At 35.8% G+C, this 18,863-nt stretch overlaps 1 protein-coding gene across 2 annotated transcripts in view; it reads right to left on the bottom strand.

The window, feature by feature from the left end:
- Nucleotides 1-4,031: 4,031 nt before the first annotated feature.
- LRP5 (LDL receptor related protein 5) overlaps nucleotides 4,032-18,863 on the bottom strand; it is an 80,944-nt gene continuing 66,112 nt past the window's right edge. The window contains exons 16-22 of one of the 2 annotated variants that reach the window (XM_070957372.1): nucleotides 14,920-15,045; nucleotides 10,505-10,741; nucleotides 8,863-8,982; nucleotides 6,601-6,822; nucleotides 5,889-6,028; nucleotides 5,147-5,244; nucleotides 4,032-4,424 (exon numbers count right to left, since the gene is read on the bottom strand). In XM_070957372.1, coding sequence (XP_070813473.1) covers nucleotides 4,163-4,424; nucleotides 5,147-5,244; nucleotides 5,889-6,028; nucleotides 6,601-6,822; nucleotides 8,863-8,982; nucleotides 10,505-10,741; nucleotides 14,920-15,045 — 1,205 coding nt within the window. In that variant the 3' untranslated portion in view covers nucleotides 4,032-4,162. Of the gene's footprint in view, nucleotides 4,425-5,146; nucleotides 5,245-5,888; nucleotides 6,029-6,600; nucleotides 6,835-8,853; nucleotides 8,983-10,504; nucleotides 10,742-14,919; nucleotides 15,046-18,863 lie in introns of both variants that reach the window. The other variant, XM_070957371.1, reaches the window with a different exon arrangement.

An 18,863-nucleotide genomic window follows, 5' to 3' on the forward strand; every position in this document is an offset into this window, starting at 1 on the left:
AAATCAGCCACCTATGGTTTATTAAAGGATCTATGATGTAATGTGAGCAGTGAAATGTGTATCCCACAACACAAAAAGTAGATATATAATAGGCCCTGAGGGAGAAAAAAAGAAGTTGGAAAAGCTATTAGCTGACTTTTCCTCTAGTTGAGCTCAACAGGCTCAAAAATAAAGGAGGATTCACAAGTTTGTAACTTGGCAAGCCTAATTTTGTTCCATTTTAATCCAGGCCCAATAGTTCTTATTCATTATTTAATAAAATCAATTGTTTTTCACCTAATTGCAAATAGTTCAATTACATTATTTACAAAATATTTTCAACAAATATTATTTTACAAATTAAATTTGACACCACACTCTGCTTTCCATCCAATACCTCAGCCACCTACATCCACACATAAAATTGGCAAAGGAAACTTCCAGGGAACTGAGCTCCATATCTAAAGGTGCTTTAAATACTTTTCAGATGAAGACTTTTAATATGTTGTATATTAAGACCAGCTTTTCCTTTCAAAAAGCCTTAGTTGTCCTAACGTGTTAATTGCTAAGAGCAAGCTCGCTCTCAGGTCCAGATCAATAACTACTTTCAGTGAATTATGGATTTTAAAAACTAATGTTCATGAAGATGGATCTAAGTGGACCCAAACAAACATCAGATACAGGGATTAGGTATCCAATCTGATATCTTTCTACACAGTAAAACCCAGTCTGGCTGGAAGAGATATGCTACTTAAGATTTCACCAACATTAACAATCACTTTTGAAGAGATAAAACATTCAAATCAATTTTCCTAGGGTAGTGAGATGCCACACAGTCATTAACCAATGGCAAGCCAATATAAGAAAGTTAACCTTTGACACTGCATTATGGCTAGACCTGAACAAGAGTTACTTGCTCTTTAAAATTTTAATAAAGCCAATCAGTTACATTTACATATATTCACATGTATTGTATTTAGAATATGAAGATAAGGTTCATATTCATGGGGCTAAGTCATAATGTGATTTGGTTCGGGCCTAGCATAAACCTAGCAATTGTAATTTATTCAATCAGAGTTTAGCAAACTATGGCTTAAAAAAAACTCTTGTAACTCTTTGGCAACATGGCCAATGATCCCAGACTAAGATGGCTCTTGAAAGCCAAAATTACAATCAACAGTTTATGTGGTATCATTTCAAAATAGCTTATAAAAATTAGAATTAATCTCCACACTGATTCATGATTTGGTAAACTGTATCTTTTTTCCAACAGAAGAGAACTGAACTGTGAAGTCCTTTGGGCTCTGAGCATGGTTGTTTATTTGCAGATGTTTCATTACCAGACTAGATAATATTATCAATACTAGTTTAAATGTGGGGTTTGCTTTCTGTTTATATACAGTAGCTTGCCCTACCAGTGTTGGTGGGAATGTGGTTTTCTCCTTGGTAAAGAATTGTCTGCAAGCAAACAACCAAACTCATAGTATAGTTTTTAATGTAATTCATTGAGACCTATGTCAAAAAAGAAATGGATAATATCATAGCCCAGAGTACTACTGATATCAGATATTTTAGCTAAAATTCTGGATTGGAGAGAGAGAAATAATTTAAAGTAACGAAAATATGACAATTATTTCTTGGTAAGATATTTCTGACTTCACTCAATTCTACAACAACTCCAGTTGGGCAGATGTAATAATTTATTTGAATTTGGTGGGATGTTTCCCAATTAGCATGTTAATCAAGAAAGTAGAATATTTAATTTTCCTGATTAACACAGATTTACAATAGCAAGCAAAATAAAAATATTCAGTATTATAACCATAAGTATTATAGTGCTCTGTTCACATTGATAGCATTAGTTATTTTTTCTCTGCTTAAAGTATCCAATTCACTGTACTGAATGCAGTACAATTTTTTCAGCAAGCAGGTTAATATTACCAATGGTTGTTTAACTTTCTTTTAAAAAATAAACTATTCATTCAAATTTTAATGTGCAGTGCATTTTAGAAACCTGGCAATGGTAAAGCAAAACATGCAATGTTAAGAATTAAAGGGTATCTTTTTATAAATGCTAGACACATACAAGCTTTATCTGTAACAAAGCTAGAAATAGAATCCTAGAATTAGAAGAAGCTGGCTTTATTACCTTCCCACCCAATTTGAGCTACTAAGGATTGTTTTTTTTAATAGTATGTTACTATGATTTAAAATTAGTACGGAATGTTATGATTTTTGAGCTGAGTACTCTAGATGCATTGTTATGGACTATTTTTGTGCTAGACACATAGGCAATACACCCAAACGACTTTGGCCTCCCCAAAGTATTCAGGGTAAGGATATTTTTGCATACAAATAAATAATTCTAATATTTTATCTCCCATATTAAACTTGGAAATAAATGTAAAATGGCATGTCTGCAAAATACAAGTTTCTTGAGAGATCAGAATTCTCCTGTACTCAAAGATACTAATTGTAGGTCCTCAGAATTAAACCACCATATCCAAACAATTAGGAATAGACTGATGAGAACATATTCAGAAATAACAGAGATCAACCTCCACCTTATTAATAAGCTTGGAAAAAGTGGCCAGGGGTTGGAGAAGTCTCACCTCACACTTGGCCAGAAATACTTGCTAAAACTCAGCTATAAATGTAAAAAAACAACAATTTTCATCTTTGTCAATGATTCTGACTGTCAAAAGCCGGCTGCACCTGCTGTTACGCAGCTGTGAAAACATACTGTAATTTTGGCTTTTCCCTCTTTTTCCAATCATATTTCATTATTTGTTCACATCACAGTCTCCTAATTCTACAAGCTTTCAAACATTCTGTGTGAGGTAATCAAACCAAAGCACAAGCACAGTCAGTAATGCGAGACGTGTTGCTCATTTTCTTCCTGACCCGTGATGAAAAGCACCTTTCTTTCTGGGTTTTGTTCCAAATATAATGATCTTTTATTGAATTCTCTCTCTGATTATGAGGATCCTTACTCCTGTGCTCTCTCTCTCTCTAATATTATATATAAAAGGTTAGAGAGGGTAAAATTTGGATTCTTACCCAGTGGAGAATATGGTGGCAGTGTATGTTATGTTTTAAATTGAGAAAAGGTTGCTTTTTTTCTGTACAACCAGGGGTCTTGGCAGACACCTATTCAAGAAATATCCAAATGCATCAATTTGGATAAATAGTTTTGCTATTCAATGAACTCTTTATAAACTGTTTTTAATTGATGAAATGTGTTTTAATTTTTATAGATTTTTTTTTAAAAAAATTTTCAGATGGACGTGAGAGAAAAAGAATCTTTGAGGGATTACATTTTTCTAAACTATTTTAATCTTTCAGAAAATTGATTCATTCTTTTTTTCCACTTTTCATTTTTATTTCTGTCATGACTACCACCTCCTTTCCTCCCTCTTCTCTCCTCCATATCTCCTGAGCTGTATTGGGGGCCTTTAGAGAAACATAAAACATGAATCAGTGCCTTGAATTTGACAGACTCGTAATAGAAATGTGATGCGTCCAATAGGACTGAATGCTTATTTTAATTTGGGGAGAAGTAGTTCATCATGAATAATGTAATAAATCTAACACGTATTCTAGAAGTTCACTTTTTTAATGCAGTGACTCTTTTGGAAAGTGAATGATGGAATAAAAGAAAAGAAAGCATAGGAAGCCCATTTTTGTGGTTAAGTACCTAGGATCAAGTATTAATCCATACACACAGACACACACACATATACAGACATACACAGACACACAAGAATTTCCCTTGTGTGTATTTCAAATAACATCATCCTTCATTCATTCATTCATACATACTTCTTCTTGCCTTTTATATTATTTAAAATAACTTGGCACATTCCCCTTTATTGAACCAAAAGATGATTTCAAAATGTTCCAAGCATATTATTTTCTGCTTCTCACCTCCTTTGGAGGTCAATTTAAATGTTGTGACTTCAATGCAAAGGCAAACTATGGCACAAAAGAATGGATTATTAAATTAAAAAAAATCAACATAAATATCACTTTGCTGTACAATTTTCACAGCCCAGGCCCATTCATTTTTATTCACATTTTTTATAAGTTCCCACCCCATTTTAGATCATAAAATATATATTTAAAATCTTTGTTCATATTTAAAAACATATTTACAGGAAAAGACAAGTCCCTTCTGTTAAAATCATGAAGAGTCTGTACAAGGAGATGGAGGAGGGGGGTAGAGGTGGAAGTAGCTTCGCTCGGTAGCTGGAGACGGTGGGCAGCTTTCCTCTGCTGACATGTACTGGCTGCGAGGAGTAGGAGGAGGTGGATAAGGATCTGAGTCTGAGTTTAAGTCGATGTAGTATTTGTTAGCTTTCCACCGACTTGTGGTGTAGTCACTGTCACATACATCTGTGCTGCAAGGGGTAGTTGGTGGAGCAATCCCTCTGATAAGATAAGGCCTAAAATACAAGATACACATTAGTAGCATTGTAGCAAAATTCTGCTTGCTGGGAAAGCGCAGAAGTTGGAGACTTTCCACTTCTTTTTATCTGCAGCAAATTAGCCTCAATAGACACATAGACAACATCTACATACGCTGCAAAAGAGATCATCAGCACGCCAAAAAGGGAACAAAAAGACTCTCAAACACTTCCCGAACAGCAATCAATACCCAAATGAGCATAGATTAACACCAACTTTAATATCAGACTAACAATCAAGAAGTAAACAATATTTCCCAATCAAGAAGCTGCCAGAGAAGCTAACAGTAAACAGCCCAACCAAAGAACCTCCAAGATCCCCACCCACACTGGCAGGGCAAGCCACTAGAATATAAACTGAGAGTAAACCCCACTCCTTACTAGAACTGATGATGTTACCTAGCTTGGGTAATGGAACAACCAAATAGAGAGAGCACCAAGGACCCCTCATACTGGGGTCCTTAGTGCTCATGTTTTCCTGAGCAGTCTAAAAATGCATGTCCATGTTAAGTCCAATCACAAAGCCTTATTTCCCAGTTTGAAGATTCCACCAATCAAACTGTACAAAGCTGAGAACTGGAGCAGCTTTATTAGAAAAAGAAAGTATTCTTTATCCAAAGCTGTTATATAAGCAAAATAAGAAGCAGTTATTTAAAAACTAAGAGTTAAAGAATCTGCCAAATGATTTTGAAAGCCATTACCTGTAAGACCTTGTTGTTGATGGAATGTTTGAAGAATAAAACATTTCTGTGTTATAGAGGGAGCGATCTGTAGCTGGTGAAGGTGGTGGATTCAAAATCTGTGTGAATGTAAAATGAAATAGTTTAATAATGTCCAATGGGAGCTACTTCTATCAATGAAATCGTTTGAGATGCCTGAGGACAAGTGGGCCTTCTGTGCTTTCTTTGGGTAATAATCTAAAAGACCATACTATGAGAATCTGTTTCAAATCCAGATGTTTTTCTAAAACAATGGGACCATTCTATTAATGTGCCACCATTTAAAGTTATATGAATAAATAAATGTTCTGCTAATTATTACATTAAGGAATCAGCATACATTTTATACTAATTTATTTCCATGAAATAACTTGGTACTCCAGGATAAACGGGGACAGCAGTTCTCCACAATTTTACCATAGACCTTTCCAGGAGGCCATCAAAGTTGCATTTTCTTAAATATAAATGTTCAAGTTGGGTATATGTGAGAAATAGAGAACTGTTCTCCAGCTCCCATCAGCTATTGGTGTGTGAAGGCTGACTGAGAGGAAACTGAGATCTTTGAACCCAATCTAACTTCCTTAAGTTTGATTCAAATTTCATGTTTGCATGATAGCAACTCCTTCCTCCTCCACAATTATCTAGCTAAGTGTGCTGTTCAAGCAGGGCTAATAGGAACTGAGATCATAATTGCAACATGGCTTATACAATTTTCAACACTTACCTGTGGATAAAATGTGGCTTTTGTACTGGATGAACTACTAGAGGAAGCTCCAGTGACGTGGTTTCTGTCATAAAGAGGGGCACCGCTGCTTCCACCCATTAGGCTCATGGAGCTAATCATGGATTTTCCACAAGAGATGCCTATATGGATAGAAGAAATAAGAATATACTTATTCGGTTATATACTCACTGAAATTTACCAAAGCAATTACTGTGGTAAAAGATGTCTATATGGACTGCAGAATCTTGGTTTTATCACAAGGCTTTAAAAAAATGCAATTCCTTTAACTTTTCAAATGCAGAAATTCTTTCCTACACAAACTTGAACATTTTCTTAAATATTAGAATTTAAAAGATCTCTGCACAAGCAATACATATCCTATAACACATACAGTTCTGCATCATATCTACAAACAATCCTATTCAAAGCACACTACTCATGCAGAAGATATGGCTAAAAGAATAATAAAAGATCTCAAATTCTGAGCGCTGGCATTCCAAAGGAAGAAAGAATCCACTTCAAAATATTGCCCTTCATTCTATTTTTGAAGATTCTAAAATAGTAGTTTGGCCGGAGATTCAAAAGCAGGAGCAATATAATGAAGATCATCATATAACCACAGCTAGTTGTTATTTAGCATGTAGCAAAGTAAAAAAACAAAACAAAATCTGAAGAACATTATAGGAATACATAGAGGCACTGTTACTATTACCTGTAAAGGTCCCATGCTGAGAACTCCCTGGAGCAATGAAATTTAAGGGAACATGAGGCGTCCCGCTGACATACTCATGTGGAAAAGGTCCATTAGGCCCAGCGTAACGTTGGCAAACCACACGCTGGCAAACAAAATACATGCCTCCCATGACAAAAAGGGTAAGAATAATTCCAATCACAGGCCCAATAGCATTACTGTGGGGTCCAGAATCATTAGAGGATTTAATTTTTTCTGAAAAAAAAGAAAAGAAAAGAAATTAGAACTCTATCTCCTCCTTTTTAACAGCCCTACAAATGTTAGTATAAAAAAATTAGAGGGCCTTTTTGGCACAGGCTTCCAGTTACTAACAACATAACCCAGACATGGCTGATGGGATTTACATTCTAAGTAATTTTTCACTTATGTGAGTTACCAGTAGAGGAGTTCAGTTGTCATCTTTGATGTTGTAGATTCTGGCTGAAAAGGTTCTCCTCTATAGAATGTAATACTGTTGGAACAATTCCAAGTTTCCAGTTTGTCCCCAAAGTTTATATCTATCAATAGCCCACTACTGCAAATCGTGTGCAGAATGGTGCTTCCAATCCTAGATGACTTCGGGTCATCTCCTATGTGCAAAGGTTCCGCAATCACTGTGGGTGCTTATTTTTCTGTACAAGTGGCTAAAGCAACTAATTTTAAATTATTAACGTCAAAAGAAGTTTTAACAATGTGTGCAGTGCCAAAAGGGTAGCATTTGTTGAGAAGGATCAGCAAATAATGAGAATATGAAGGACAGGAGCCTATTAGAAATAATGTTTGTATTAAAGTTTGTAGAAATAAACACTAAAAGTTTACTTCCCTCTCCACGTTCTGCATAAATAACTTTTCTCCTGTCACCTCGTATCAGCTGTCTAGTATAGTAAACCAGACGTTGCCTTCCTTTTATCATCTTTTTACAAATCACAGTAAATGAAGCTTTCCGTAAACTTACTAGCAAGACACATACACATACCTTTGCACTGAAGTGTTTCAACACTGTGCAAAGGAAGAAAGATGTGGAATCCCCAACTGTATCACCTTTCCTGGTTTGAGAGTGATACCTTCCCACTTTCACAATGTCTACTTTAGCAACCTTTGTCAACTAGCAGAGTCCACAAGTGTCACCTTTGACTATAACCCAACTATAACACATTGATAAGGGTCTCCTCAAACCTGGAACCAATCTAACATCACTTAGGAGCCCCCACGTTTTAATGTATTGAAAGGAGCATTCAAATAAAACCAATATTGGCATGTTCTCTTCATAACTTCAACAGTACTTTTCAGTGTTCAAAAGGCTGCTCAATGTTTACTTTGTTTTATTCATATGCAAATTCCATTAGGGGGGATTTGATGGTGGCTGGATCATGATAACTTGTGGTTTTCCCATATTAAATTGGCCCAAGGAATACATAGTCCAAATTATTTTTGGTCTTCTTTTTTGACCATGGGATGATGGGATTTGTAATCCAGTGCATCTAGAAGGCACCAAATTGGGGAAGGGTAGACCAGTTTGCAATCTACAGCATTTTATTACAAGGACCCTTGTGGCTCTTTTCTGTATAAGTTTATCTCTATTGCAACACAGTTATCAATGGCAATCATTCTAATGGAAAATAGCCAGTTCAATTCCTTTTACAACATTCTGGAGGTTATTAGAGGGCTGCTATCTCTAAATATTTTTCCCTCAATCCCAACACATACAGAAGTCCTAGGATTGAAAATACAGAATTATTATCAAACCATCTACAGTCAGAAAATGGCATTTATGGTTAGCATAAACGATGCAGGGATTAAAGCCAATCTGAACAGCCACCAAAGGCCCAGGGGGACAAGACAGAATTGCATCTGCTTTGGCCTTTTGATAATAGCTTTATTTTATACAGTTGTTTTTTCATAGGATGTGGATTTGGCTACATCTGAAGAAAAAAAAATGACAGCTTTCTGAAAACTGCAAAGCACCATTGAAGAGTATTACATTTCAAGAATAGAAGTATTAAGCCTCGGCAATAGTAAATAACTATATTTGCTTTTCTAGACTTCGAGAATAAACAGTGATCCCTGGATCCAAACTTGCCTTTACGAACTGGTAGCTTCCAGTTGTGTTGGGCTGAAAAGCTTCAGAATTTCCTAGCTGTTGGCTAAATTGGCTGGGAATTCTGGGAATGTTAGCCCAACACAAATTGTGTAAAGATAATTAACAATAGGAAGCCTTTTACAATACCAACTTACCGGTAAAAAGTGCCTTATCACAGAAAAGTTCATCAGAACCATCAATGCAGTCCGGAAAAGAGTCACACTGCTGTTTTTTGAGAATACACTGGCCATTGGCACACTGAAAGTGATTCTGCAGACAAATAGCTGTGAGGGGGTGGGTGGGATGGGAGAAAATCACCAAACAATTTTTAATACTTTCAAGATAAATCAACCAAACCTAAACAAAATAATAAACACATCACTTTCTTCAAGACAGCAGTTATTTTATAAGCCTCCAAGAACCACAAATAAACATTATACTCAGTCCCCTTGAAATCAAGCATTTGGCAGAAAACATAAATGCAAACCACTCACAGTCTTCTGTTAAGCACCGAAGATATGAGAAGATGAATTAACATAGTGTCAATGTAGAGTTTACTCTAACCCCTTAAAACAGGGATGAACAACCCATTTGTGGCTTGAGGACACAATTTTAAAAATGTAGGGGGGAAGAAAGAATAGAAGGCTATGAGGAATGTGACAAGGATGGCCTGGCATCATTTAAGAGTGCATAAGCAAAATGTTTTATTCTACTTTTGGAATGGGTGTTTTATTTACCAAGAATATAAAAATAAAACTCAATAATGAATTATTGCTATAGGCAGTGACTTTTGATTAATTAATTAGTTACATTTGCTTTATTTATATGCTGCTTTTTCTGGAAGGCTCTGGATGGCTAATAATAACTTCACTGAACAAGAAATCTCCTTAACAACAGCAACAAAAACCCATTTGATTTATTAATCATTCACCATAAAGCAAATGATCAAAAGTATACACTGAAGAAAACGTACAAAACAATTCAAATTCTATGTCTGCACTTGTGAGGGAAAGAAAGCAGTCATAATTGCTTTCCTGAAAATCAGGAGAGAAAGAGATCTCCATAGGGAAGGCATGCCAGAGTCTGGAAGGTTTTATAGAAAATGCTGGTTTCTGAGGTCTCATCCAGCAGCATTCCTATACAAGACAGGATCTGGAGGACCAACCCTTATTTGATCTTAATGGACATCAGATGAATGTGGGGAAAAACAGGCCCTCAGATAATCTGGTCTTGAATCACGTAGGGCCTTAAAAATGAGGACCAGAATCTTGGAATTGCATTCAGATGCCAACCAGCAACCAAGACAAGTCCTAAAACAGTCGAGCCATCCAAGAATATTGGGATGTATCCATCACTGTCTAGGACTTTGCATTTTGTATCATTGATAGCTTCCAAATGCTTTCCAAAGGCAGCCCTATGTAAAGGGACTGTAAGCAGGGCCCCACAATAAAGACCGCAACTGGAGCATGAGATATAATTAAACAAAAGCCTTCTTGGTCACAGCTGCCAGCCCCCAAGTTGCAAACCATCTCTGAATAGAGGAGTGCAACTCCATTCACAGTGAACATCATTTGAACTTGAAGTTCAAAGCTAATCTGTCTTGGAGGAGATCATTTTAAGACTGTCCCTTCTCATACAGGCCCTGACAGCTTCCAAGCATTGGGTCAGTCCTTTTACCATCTCTCGTGTTTGACTAGGCTGAGATCTATAGGCGTATATGTATAAGCATAGTTCCATGTTCTTCCCTCATTGCTGAATCTAACAATGTGTATGTGTCTATCATAAGATAAAGTATACAGCTCTTACTTTCACAATAAGATTCATCAGATTTATCTTGGCAATCAACTTCTCCATTACATCTCAAATGTGCGTCGATGCACTGTCCCTTCTCACATTGGAACTGGGTTGCTGAACAGATGGGGCAGTTTTCTTCATCACTCTGATCATCACATTCTGAAAAGCCATCACAACGCCATGCCATGGGAATACAATCTATCTCTCCAGTTGCACATGTGAACTGATCTGGGGAACAGGTTGGTGGCTCTGAAAGGAATTTTTAAAGAACTGCATGAAACTCTTCAAAATATTAAATAATTTACAATAAAGAATGCACTGTTTTATCTTTGTAAGGCCCTTATACTAACCCTAACCCTGTAACATTATGACATTTATTTCAATCAGCCTGAACTGAACTCTGCCCATACAAGGCAACTCCACCTCCTTTACAAAAGACATAAAATATGCAGAACCCCCTGAATGTATTGAAAATCTGCAATCTATTATTTGGAGGCTATGTTTGGAAATGTTGTCATTCTCAAAGAGACAACAAATTTCATCCTGCGATTTAGATCTGGAAACTAGTTCCAAAAGGAGCAAATTCAATGTCTAAAAAATAAGTATCACGTATACCATACACCAAGTCTAAATTACAATTACATAAAGTAATTAACATGAAACACTGTAATTCGAAAACTGCAATAAATGAAATGATAACCAAGAAGAGCTCTATTTACATAATTAAAAAGTAAACTAGCTTTTCCTTCAACTCCCTGTATTGAAATCTACCTTTCATGAAGAAAGTTAAAATGCATGTGACAGCTACTTATAAAAAATGTGTTTGAAAAAAGCCAATTGATAACAATAATCAAATGTTTTTTGATAGAACAAAATTCTTATAGAACAAATTACAATTAACTGAAATTAATCTGTCTAATTAACTGATTTCTAATATGAATAACAAGATCTTATTTATACCCAAAGTTTCCTTAAAACAATCATCACTGAACAACATTTTGTGCCTTTTTTCTAAGGATTTATCAGTTAATAAGAAAAAAAAAATCTTTTCCATATGACATCTAGAAGAATTTAATTTCACCACTTTCAAAGTGGGGTGATATTAATTCAGAGCACCTTGAATGGTACAATGGATAACTGAGTGAAACATGTAATGCTGATTTGAGTTACATTCTCCACAGAGAAATCTTGAAAGAGTTTACTCTATTTCCCTTCTACACCTCTTGAAAAAAGGTCTTTTCCAAAGGCTGCTATCCCAAAGGTGAAAATTTCTGTTCTTGTACTTTTATATGCCTAAATCCAGGATGTTGTGTGATCTCTTATAAGGCCCCCTTAGATCCCTTGATTTTTAAGGCTTGAGTTGAAAATCCACAATAGGTAACCAGATCTGAGACAATGCATTTTCCCCCATGAAGAATTACATTTGTACACAAGGATTAACTGGTTTATTGAATGCAGTGAGTCACTTGGATCATTATTCTTTAAAAACCTCACAATGAATTCCCCCCCCCCATTTTTAATTTGTCCACCACAGTGCTGAAATCCTCCGAGGTTTGCCACTGGTTTGTTGCGCACACATGCATGGTGCTCACCAAACATGTGCTGCGTGCACATGCACAGTGCATGTGCACTTGTGCAGTGCGTGCCGAACGTGCGCTTCACGTGGAAAAATGAGAAGGTAAGTAGAACAGCGAGGGGAGGAAACAGCTGTGCCATTCGCTAGAAGGCAGGATTTCCTGCTTTCCAGCAAATATAAATCGCGTGGCACAGCTGATCATTGGAAATACCGGTTTGGAAGAACCGGGAGTATTGTTTTTACTACCGGTTTGCCCGAACCAGTGCAAACTGGTAGCATTTCACCCCTGGTCCACCATAAAATATCAGGCTCAGTACTTCGGCCCTGAATAGAGTGACTGCAGAGAGAATATATAAGTATATCTGTGATGGTTGACAAATCTGTGATACTGAAGATTTCAAATTAGGGTGCTAGGAAAAAAGACAAGGATAAATATAAAATTACTGTATTAGGAATGGTATGTAAATGTGAGATTCAGCATACAATAAGAAGAGTGCATTTATCATGAAGAATCTCTCACAAATGGAGAAACATGAGCCAATAAACTGACCTTCTTTCTCCATAGAATAGATGTAAAACTCCAATACCACAGAGCATGTTGTGGTTGCGAGACAGAAACTGTTTATAAGAGATCCCTGGAGAGCTCATAGTACAGCAAATGTGTCATTTAAGAGAAAGAAGTATTTTCAAAATAAACTTGAGAAGGAAAGTTTTAAGCTGCAAAGATGGGAGGAAAAAAAGCCTTCCTGATGAGAGGGGATGTTTATTTTCACAGAAAATATTTTGAAAAATGTTTTCTTCCATAAAAGCAAAGAAAGGATATATTGGAATAAGATGGATAAATTTGGACGCTGAAATAGGGGAAACTCTTAGCTAAAAACATAGCACCATAGTTCTTAATGCTGAGTTGCAAGATATCTATTCTACATAATGCCATTTGTATGTAATTATTATATTACATAATTATTACATAATTACTCTCCCAGGGGGAGAGCCTTCTCTGTGGGGGCACCTACCATCTGGAATGAGCTCCCCCCAGAGATACGGAGGATCCTGGACCTGCGCATGTTTCGCCGTGGTCTCAAAACTTTTCTATTTCAGCAGGCTGGCCTGGCCTAACTCTCCTCTTTTAAATTTTTTAATTCGTGATTTTATAAATTGGGTGTTTTAATTTGTGTTTCGGCCAAAATATTTAATAATTTTAAGGGATTTTTAATATTTGTATTATCTGTATTTTAACTTGGCTGTTCACCGCCCTGAGTCCTTCGAGAGTAGGGCGGTATAGAAATTTGATTAATAAATAAATAAATAATAAATAAATAAATACAGCATGATTATGCTATTTCCTACTGCCTTTTGTTTATCCACCCAAAGTAACAATTTTCAGGATTTTTGGAAAATACATGGAATCTGTATCTGTATGTATATTTGCATTGGATTTATGTGACACTCATCTTGTCTAGAAGCCTCTGGGTGGCTTACAAACAGGTTCCCTTAGTTATCTGTGATTCCTTTATTCACAATTAGGAAATACAGACTAGATCTCATTATCTGCAGTAAAGGAGTTTACATAACCCCAAATTTCTGTGTGGATCTTTTTGTGCATATTATGCACGTTTTAAATGATGATTGGGGATTGGGGCACTGCATACTTTTATAAAATCTTCTTTTCTGTAGTTTTGTTATCCCCAATTTTGAATGAAATCGAGGAATAATGATAGCCTTGTGTAGATTATTTTATTTAAATCCTCAAAGAAAAATGAGAAAGGAAGGAGAAGAGGTAAAAGAAACACTGAGGGTAGACGTCATTTACAAACAGGGCTGTTTTCAGTAGTATTTAGTACTCCAATCACAGCATTTCCTGGAATGTTTGACTAGTTGCATCACTTTGAAGAAGTTCAAAGGCACTATTGCACAGAGAATCTCTCTGTATGAACTGTTTCCAAACATCTACATGATGTATTGATGAGATCACTCAAAGAGTTCATGGTTTGAATTTGATTACTTGGTTAATAAAACCCATCTCTAGTTTACAACTCATTGAGTGATTCTGAGCAGGTCCTCAATATGAAGTAAAAAACTAAGGTTCAGTCCAGACAAAATAGAGGTTCTGCTACTCAGCAGACAATCTAATATGAGGTCCGGATGTAATCTGTTTTGGATGGAATGGTTTTAGATTATATTTGTTTTAAGGGGAAACAAATAAAAATGCCCCTTGCGGTTATCTTTTTCCATTTACTTTCTATTTTATTTCACTGAAATACAGAGCCTAAGAAACAATTTTGAATTAGATATCACTACGATGAGATTTTCTTACAGTATTTCCTCGTGATAATGAATAAAGAATCACAACATAGTTTTTGGTGGGAACAACCAGCATAGTTATGAAAACAGTAAAATGCACTGTAGTCCTGTGCTTTAGTTAGTGTACATTAGACTCATTGTGATTTTTATAACACTCCCTCCCCACTACAGTACAGATATTATACAGGTCTTGTTAATATATTGTCTCAATTACAGAAAGATTACTATGTATGTAAAAATGGTAGTCAAATTTACCTGCTGAATTTAAATTGCTCTCATAATCTCATTTGGGTGCAAATACTGCCTGCCAATGGCAAGGGATTGAGTGCATGAACGGGTCAAGCAACGTGAAGGCTTCCCACAAAACGGGGACCTGCAGATCTCTCTGAGTTTAACTCAAATAATTCTCACATTGTCTGCTACATCTAAGGAGCAGTAGATAAGGAAAACTGTTCTAGAGCCATGAAGTACAAATACATCTGCCTTGCGAAGCTTGAATGCTTGCCAATCTTTCCTGAAAGGAAACCTTTTGCTTAAGACTACTTACCTCCACACGTTAAGAGGTCCTGCAGAAGTACCAAATGAACAGGGCAGGAACACCTGGGAGTTCCATCTCCTTTTGCTATACAGAGGTGTGAACACTTCCCATTATCTCGGGAACACGGGTGGTTTGCTTCATGTAGAGAAAAAGGAGGATAGCAGTTGTTTATAGAATAGGGGAAAAATTCCTAAATGTATTACTACTTAAGTACAGGTAGTGCTCGACTTACAAACAGTTCATTTAATGACTGTTCAAAATTACAACAGCAGTGAAAAAAGTGACTCAGGACTGTTTTTCACAGTTACAACCTTGTAAACACAGGTTACAAGGTTGTAACACAGTTAGCATCCCCATAATCATGGGATCAAAATATAGACGCTTGACAACTGAGTCATATTTATGACTGTTGCTGTGTCCCAGGTCATGTGATCTCCTTTTGAGACCTTCTGACAAGCAAAGTCACTGGGGAAACAAGATTCACTTAACAACCGGGTTACTAACTTATCAACCACAGTGATTCACTTAACAACTGTGGCAAGAAAGGTCGTAAAATGGGCAAAAGTCACTTAACAAATGTTTTGCTTAACAACAGAAATTTTGGGCTCCATTGTGGTTGTAAATTGAGGACTACCTGTAATAGTTTGTAAATTCCAAGTTTCTTTACAGACATTTTATTATTGCACCAAATTGCTATATCACAGTTAAACTTAGAGGAGGGTAGGTGGGGGAGGAGGGATATAAAGGCAGCAATAGGGCATGGTAAAGAGAAGAGAAAAAACCCCAAAACACTGCTTTAGAGATTAGAGGCGTTCTCAATCAACACTTTTAGAATATTGGTCAATTTTGCCCTTCTTGTTTCATTTTTAGCAATAAAGAGGACTCCATCTCATTGAAACAAAGAAAGAACCGCAAGCACATCCTTATTACTGTAGCTTAGCTGAGGCATTCACTTAAAATTAGTTTCACACTCTCCCCTCTTTAAACTATATGTTTCCACTCAAACTGGTAATTAATAATAACTTTAAAAACTATTTGTTTCCTCTGTCCTCCTTTTCCTTTTGAATTGTGGCATTTAGACATGGGGAATAGGGAGGACATTGTTTTCTGCCTGTATATAATAAATATATTCTCTACATTTTACAAATGGTAATAAGTAAATGTTTCCAATATGCATGAAAGAGTAGCTCTTTGAGACCTATTTTAATTTATTTAATTGATATATAGGTTGCCTGTCTTCTTTGATGAAGAATGAGTTTAATCAAGAATGGAAAAAAGATGAATTCCTTTTCTATGTTCTCTGAAGACTGTATAACTTCTAAATAACTATACATAAAATTCAAGCTGCACAGGATACAAGCTGAAGTAGTAACCTTTCTAGAACTGGGCTCAATGTTACCTGAGATCAAAAGATAGGTGCATTCTTAACTCCCAGCAAGCATGGGAAATTTTATGAGGAAAAACATAACAATTTTTTTGCCGACTTGTTCATTCTGATGTAAAACTTAGAAAATTATCAGAGTTTAGTATATAAACTCATGGTGGCATTAGAACAATTACTGACTTGTAACACATAAGAAAAGGTCAACAGTTTCCAACACATATGGTGCTCAACAGCCATTTTTCTTACTTTTAGGAAATTGTGCACAACCTCTTATAAAAAGGTACCTGCTTGATCATTAAAAGACAAAGGATTAACTTCCTTATTGTATTTTCTGATACCTAGAACTTTGTTGTTGTGACATAATGATTGTGGGCAATATACAAGGAAGGAAGGAATAAGAAATCAGTTTTACCATGTAACAGCCAATTTCTTTTAGAAACAGTAGCCCACACATGTAGGGAGATTTCATATCATGATAAGTGACTACCAAATACCAAAAGCAAACAAAATCAGAAGATTCTCTCCCAGGGCTGAAGATGGCTTGTTAGTGGAGTTTTGTAGTATTTGGGGCTTACAGAGCAGTGATGGAAAGTGCTTAGGAAGGGGAGCAGGTTTTTTTTAATCTCTTTAAAAAATTAACAAATTAATCTAGATGATTTCTAGAGAAAAGTTCTGCTGAGTGAGAACAACAAAAAAAGTCCTCCTATTCTTAACCTTTTCTGAAAACCACTCCTTTTGTGAATGTTACCTTCATTCATGCAAAAAGCAGATTTTTTGCTAAATGATTTTTTTCTGTGGATGAAGCATGAATTCTGAGATAATGCAATCCACTCTGGATACATCTCCAAATTTAGAGAACTTTGCTCCAATGAAGTCTTAGCTAAAGTTGGCGTGTTTGTGGCTTCAGAACCACAGTAAAAGGTTTCTAATTTTAGTTTAACTTTAATTTAAAAAGTTCTTGAAAATCCCACTAGATCTCAGTCAACAGAAAATACATGAGGTAAAATAATCTCATTTAAGATGAACTTCACTCAAGGTTGGTATATGTTTTAAGAGGCCTGCCTATTTTAATTCTTTATACTTACAAATAAAGTTATAAGGTATTAATTAACTCTCTGTGGCAGGAACATCCTTCAAGATGTTCACAGTAGCTATTTATTGGAAAAGATAGTTTAAATTTCCACATGTAAGTGCTCACTGCTGTGTAACTAGATCTAGTTAGATTTCTTTCCTTTTCTCTTACTTCCTGTCTTTAATTTTTATTGCACACTACTTCTTACTCTTTTCCTGGTTTTGCATAATATTGCCTATCCTGAAAGATGGACAAAAATTTGGAAAAATGATTGAAAAAATATATTCAAAACAAACAGCAAAAGTAATGTTTAACCAAGACACGATGGAGGGATTTGAGATAACAAAGGGAGTAAGACAAGGCTGCCCACTCTTCCCACTTCTTTTTATCCTATTACTGGAATCACTCTTAAATAGAATCAGGGAAGATCAAGAGATTAAAGGTTTGAGAATTAAGAATGAGGAATATAAAATTCAAGCCTATGCAGATGATATGGTTTTTATAATTGAAGACCCGCTAAAATCAGGCCTTAAATTGATTAGAAAAGTAGAGGAATTCGGTGCAGTGGTGGGTTTAAAAATAAATCAAAATAAATCAAAATTATTAACCAAAAACTTTACAAAAGAACAGGAGACAGAATTAGAAAAGACTATGGATATACAAACTACCAAAAAAATATATATTTGGGAATCTGGCTGACCGCAAGAAGCTCCTCAATCAAAAAAGAAAATTATGATAAATTGGTTTGGCAAATTGAGAAGGATTTGGAAAATTGGACAAAGCTGCAAATTTCATGGACAGGAAGAGTGGCGGCAATAAAAATGAGTATCTTGCCCAAAATTTTATTCCTCTTCCAGGTTATACTGATTAGAATGGGAAAAAAATCTTTGATTTATTAAACAGAATGACTACAAAATTTATTTGGCAAGGGAAGAGAGCCAGAATTAGATTAAAAGTATTACAAGATACAAGAGACAGAGGAGGAATAGCCTTCCTGGACTGGGAAACCTATTACCAAGCAGCTGGCTTAGTCTGGATAAAGGACTGGATAGAATTAGAAAATAAAAGACTCTTAATATTAGAGGGACACGATCTTCATGTAGGGTGGCATGCATTTCTATGGGGGGGGGAACAGAACACACATGGATACTTCAAAAGACATGTAATTAGGAATTCACTCTTAACAATTTGGAATAAAATTAAGAAACATCACTATATAGGAGTACCATCCTGGATCCCTCCAGAAGAAATATTAACACACCCAAATTTACTAGACTGGTCCAAAATTATTAGATATAGGGATATTGTTAATGGAGAGGGAACCCTAAAAGCAAAAAACGAATTGGAACAGGACTTAGGTAGAGAAATACAATGGTGGTCATACCTACAAATAAGATCAAAATATATTGAGGAGAAGAAAACGGATCAAATTAGAGTAGAACTAACCGACCTTGATAAAATTCTGTTAAAGAATGAACAAAAACTAATTAGTAAAAT

Source organism: Pituophis catenifer, unplaced genomic scaffold (assembly GCF_029215685.1).
Source record: "Pituophis catenifer annectens isolate HBS135680 unplaced genomic scaffold, rPitCat1.0.hap2 SCAF_1, whole genome shotgun sequence".
In the NCBI taxonomy this organism is placed as follows: domain Eukaryota; kingdom Metazoa; phylum Chordata; class Lepidosauria; order Squamata; family Colubridae; genus Pituophis; species Pituophis catenifer.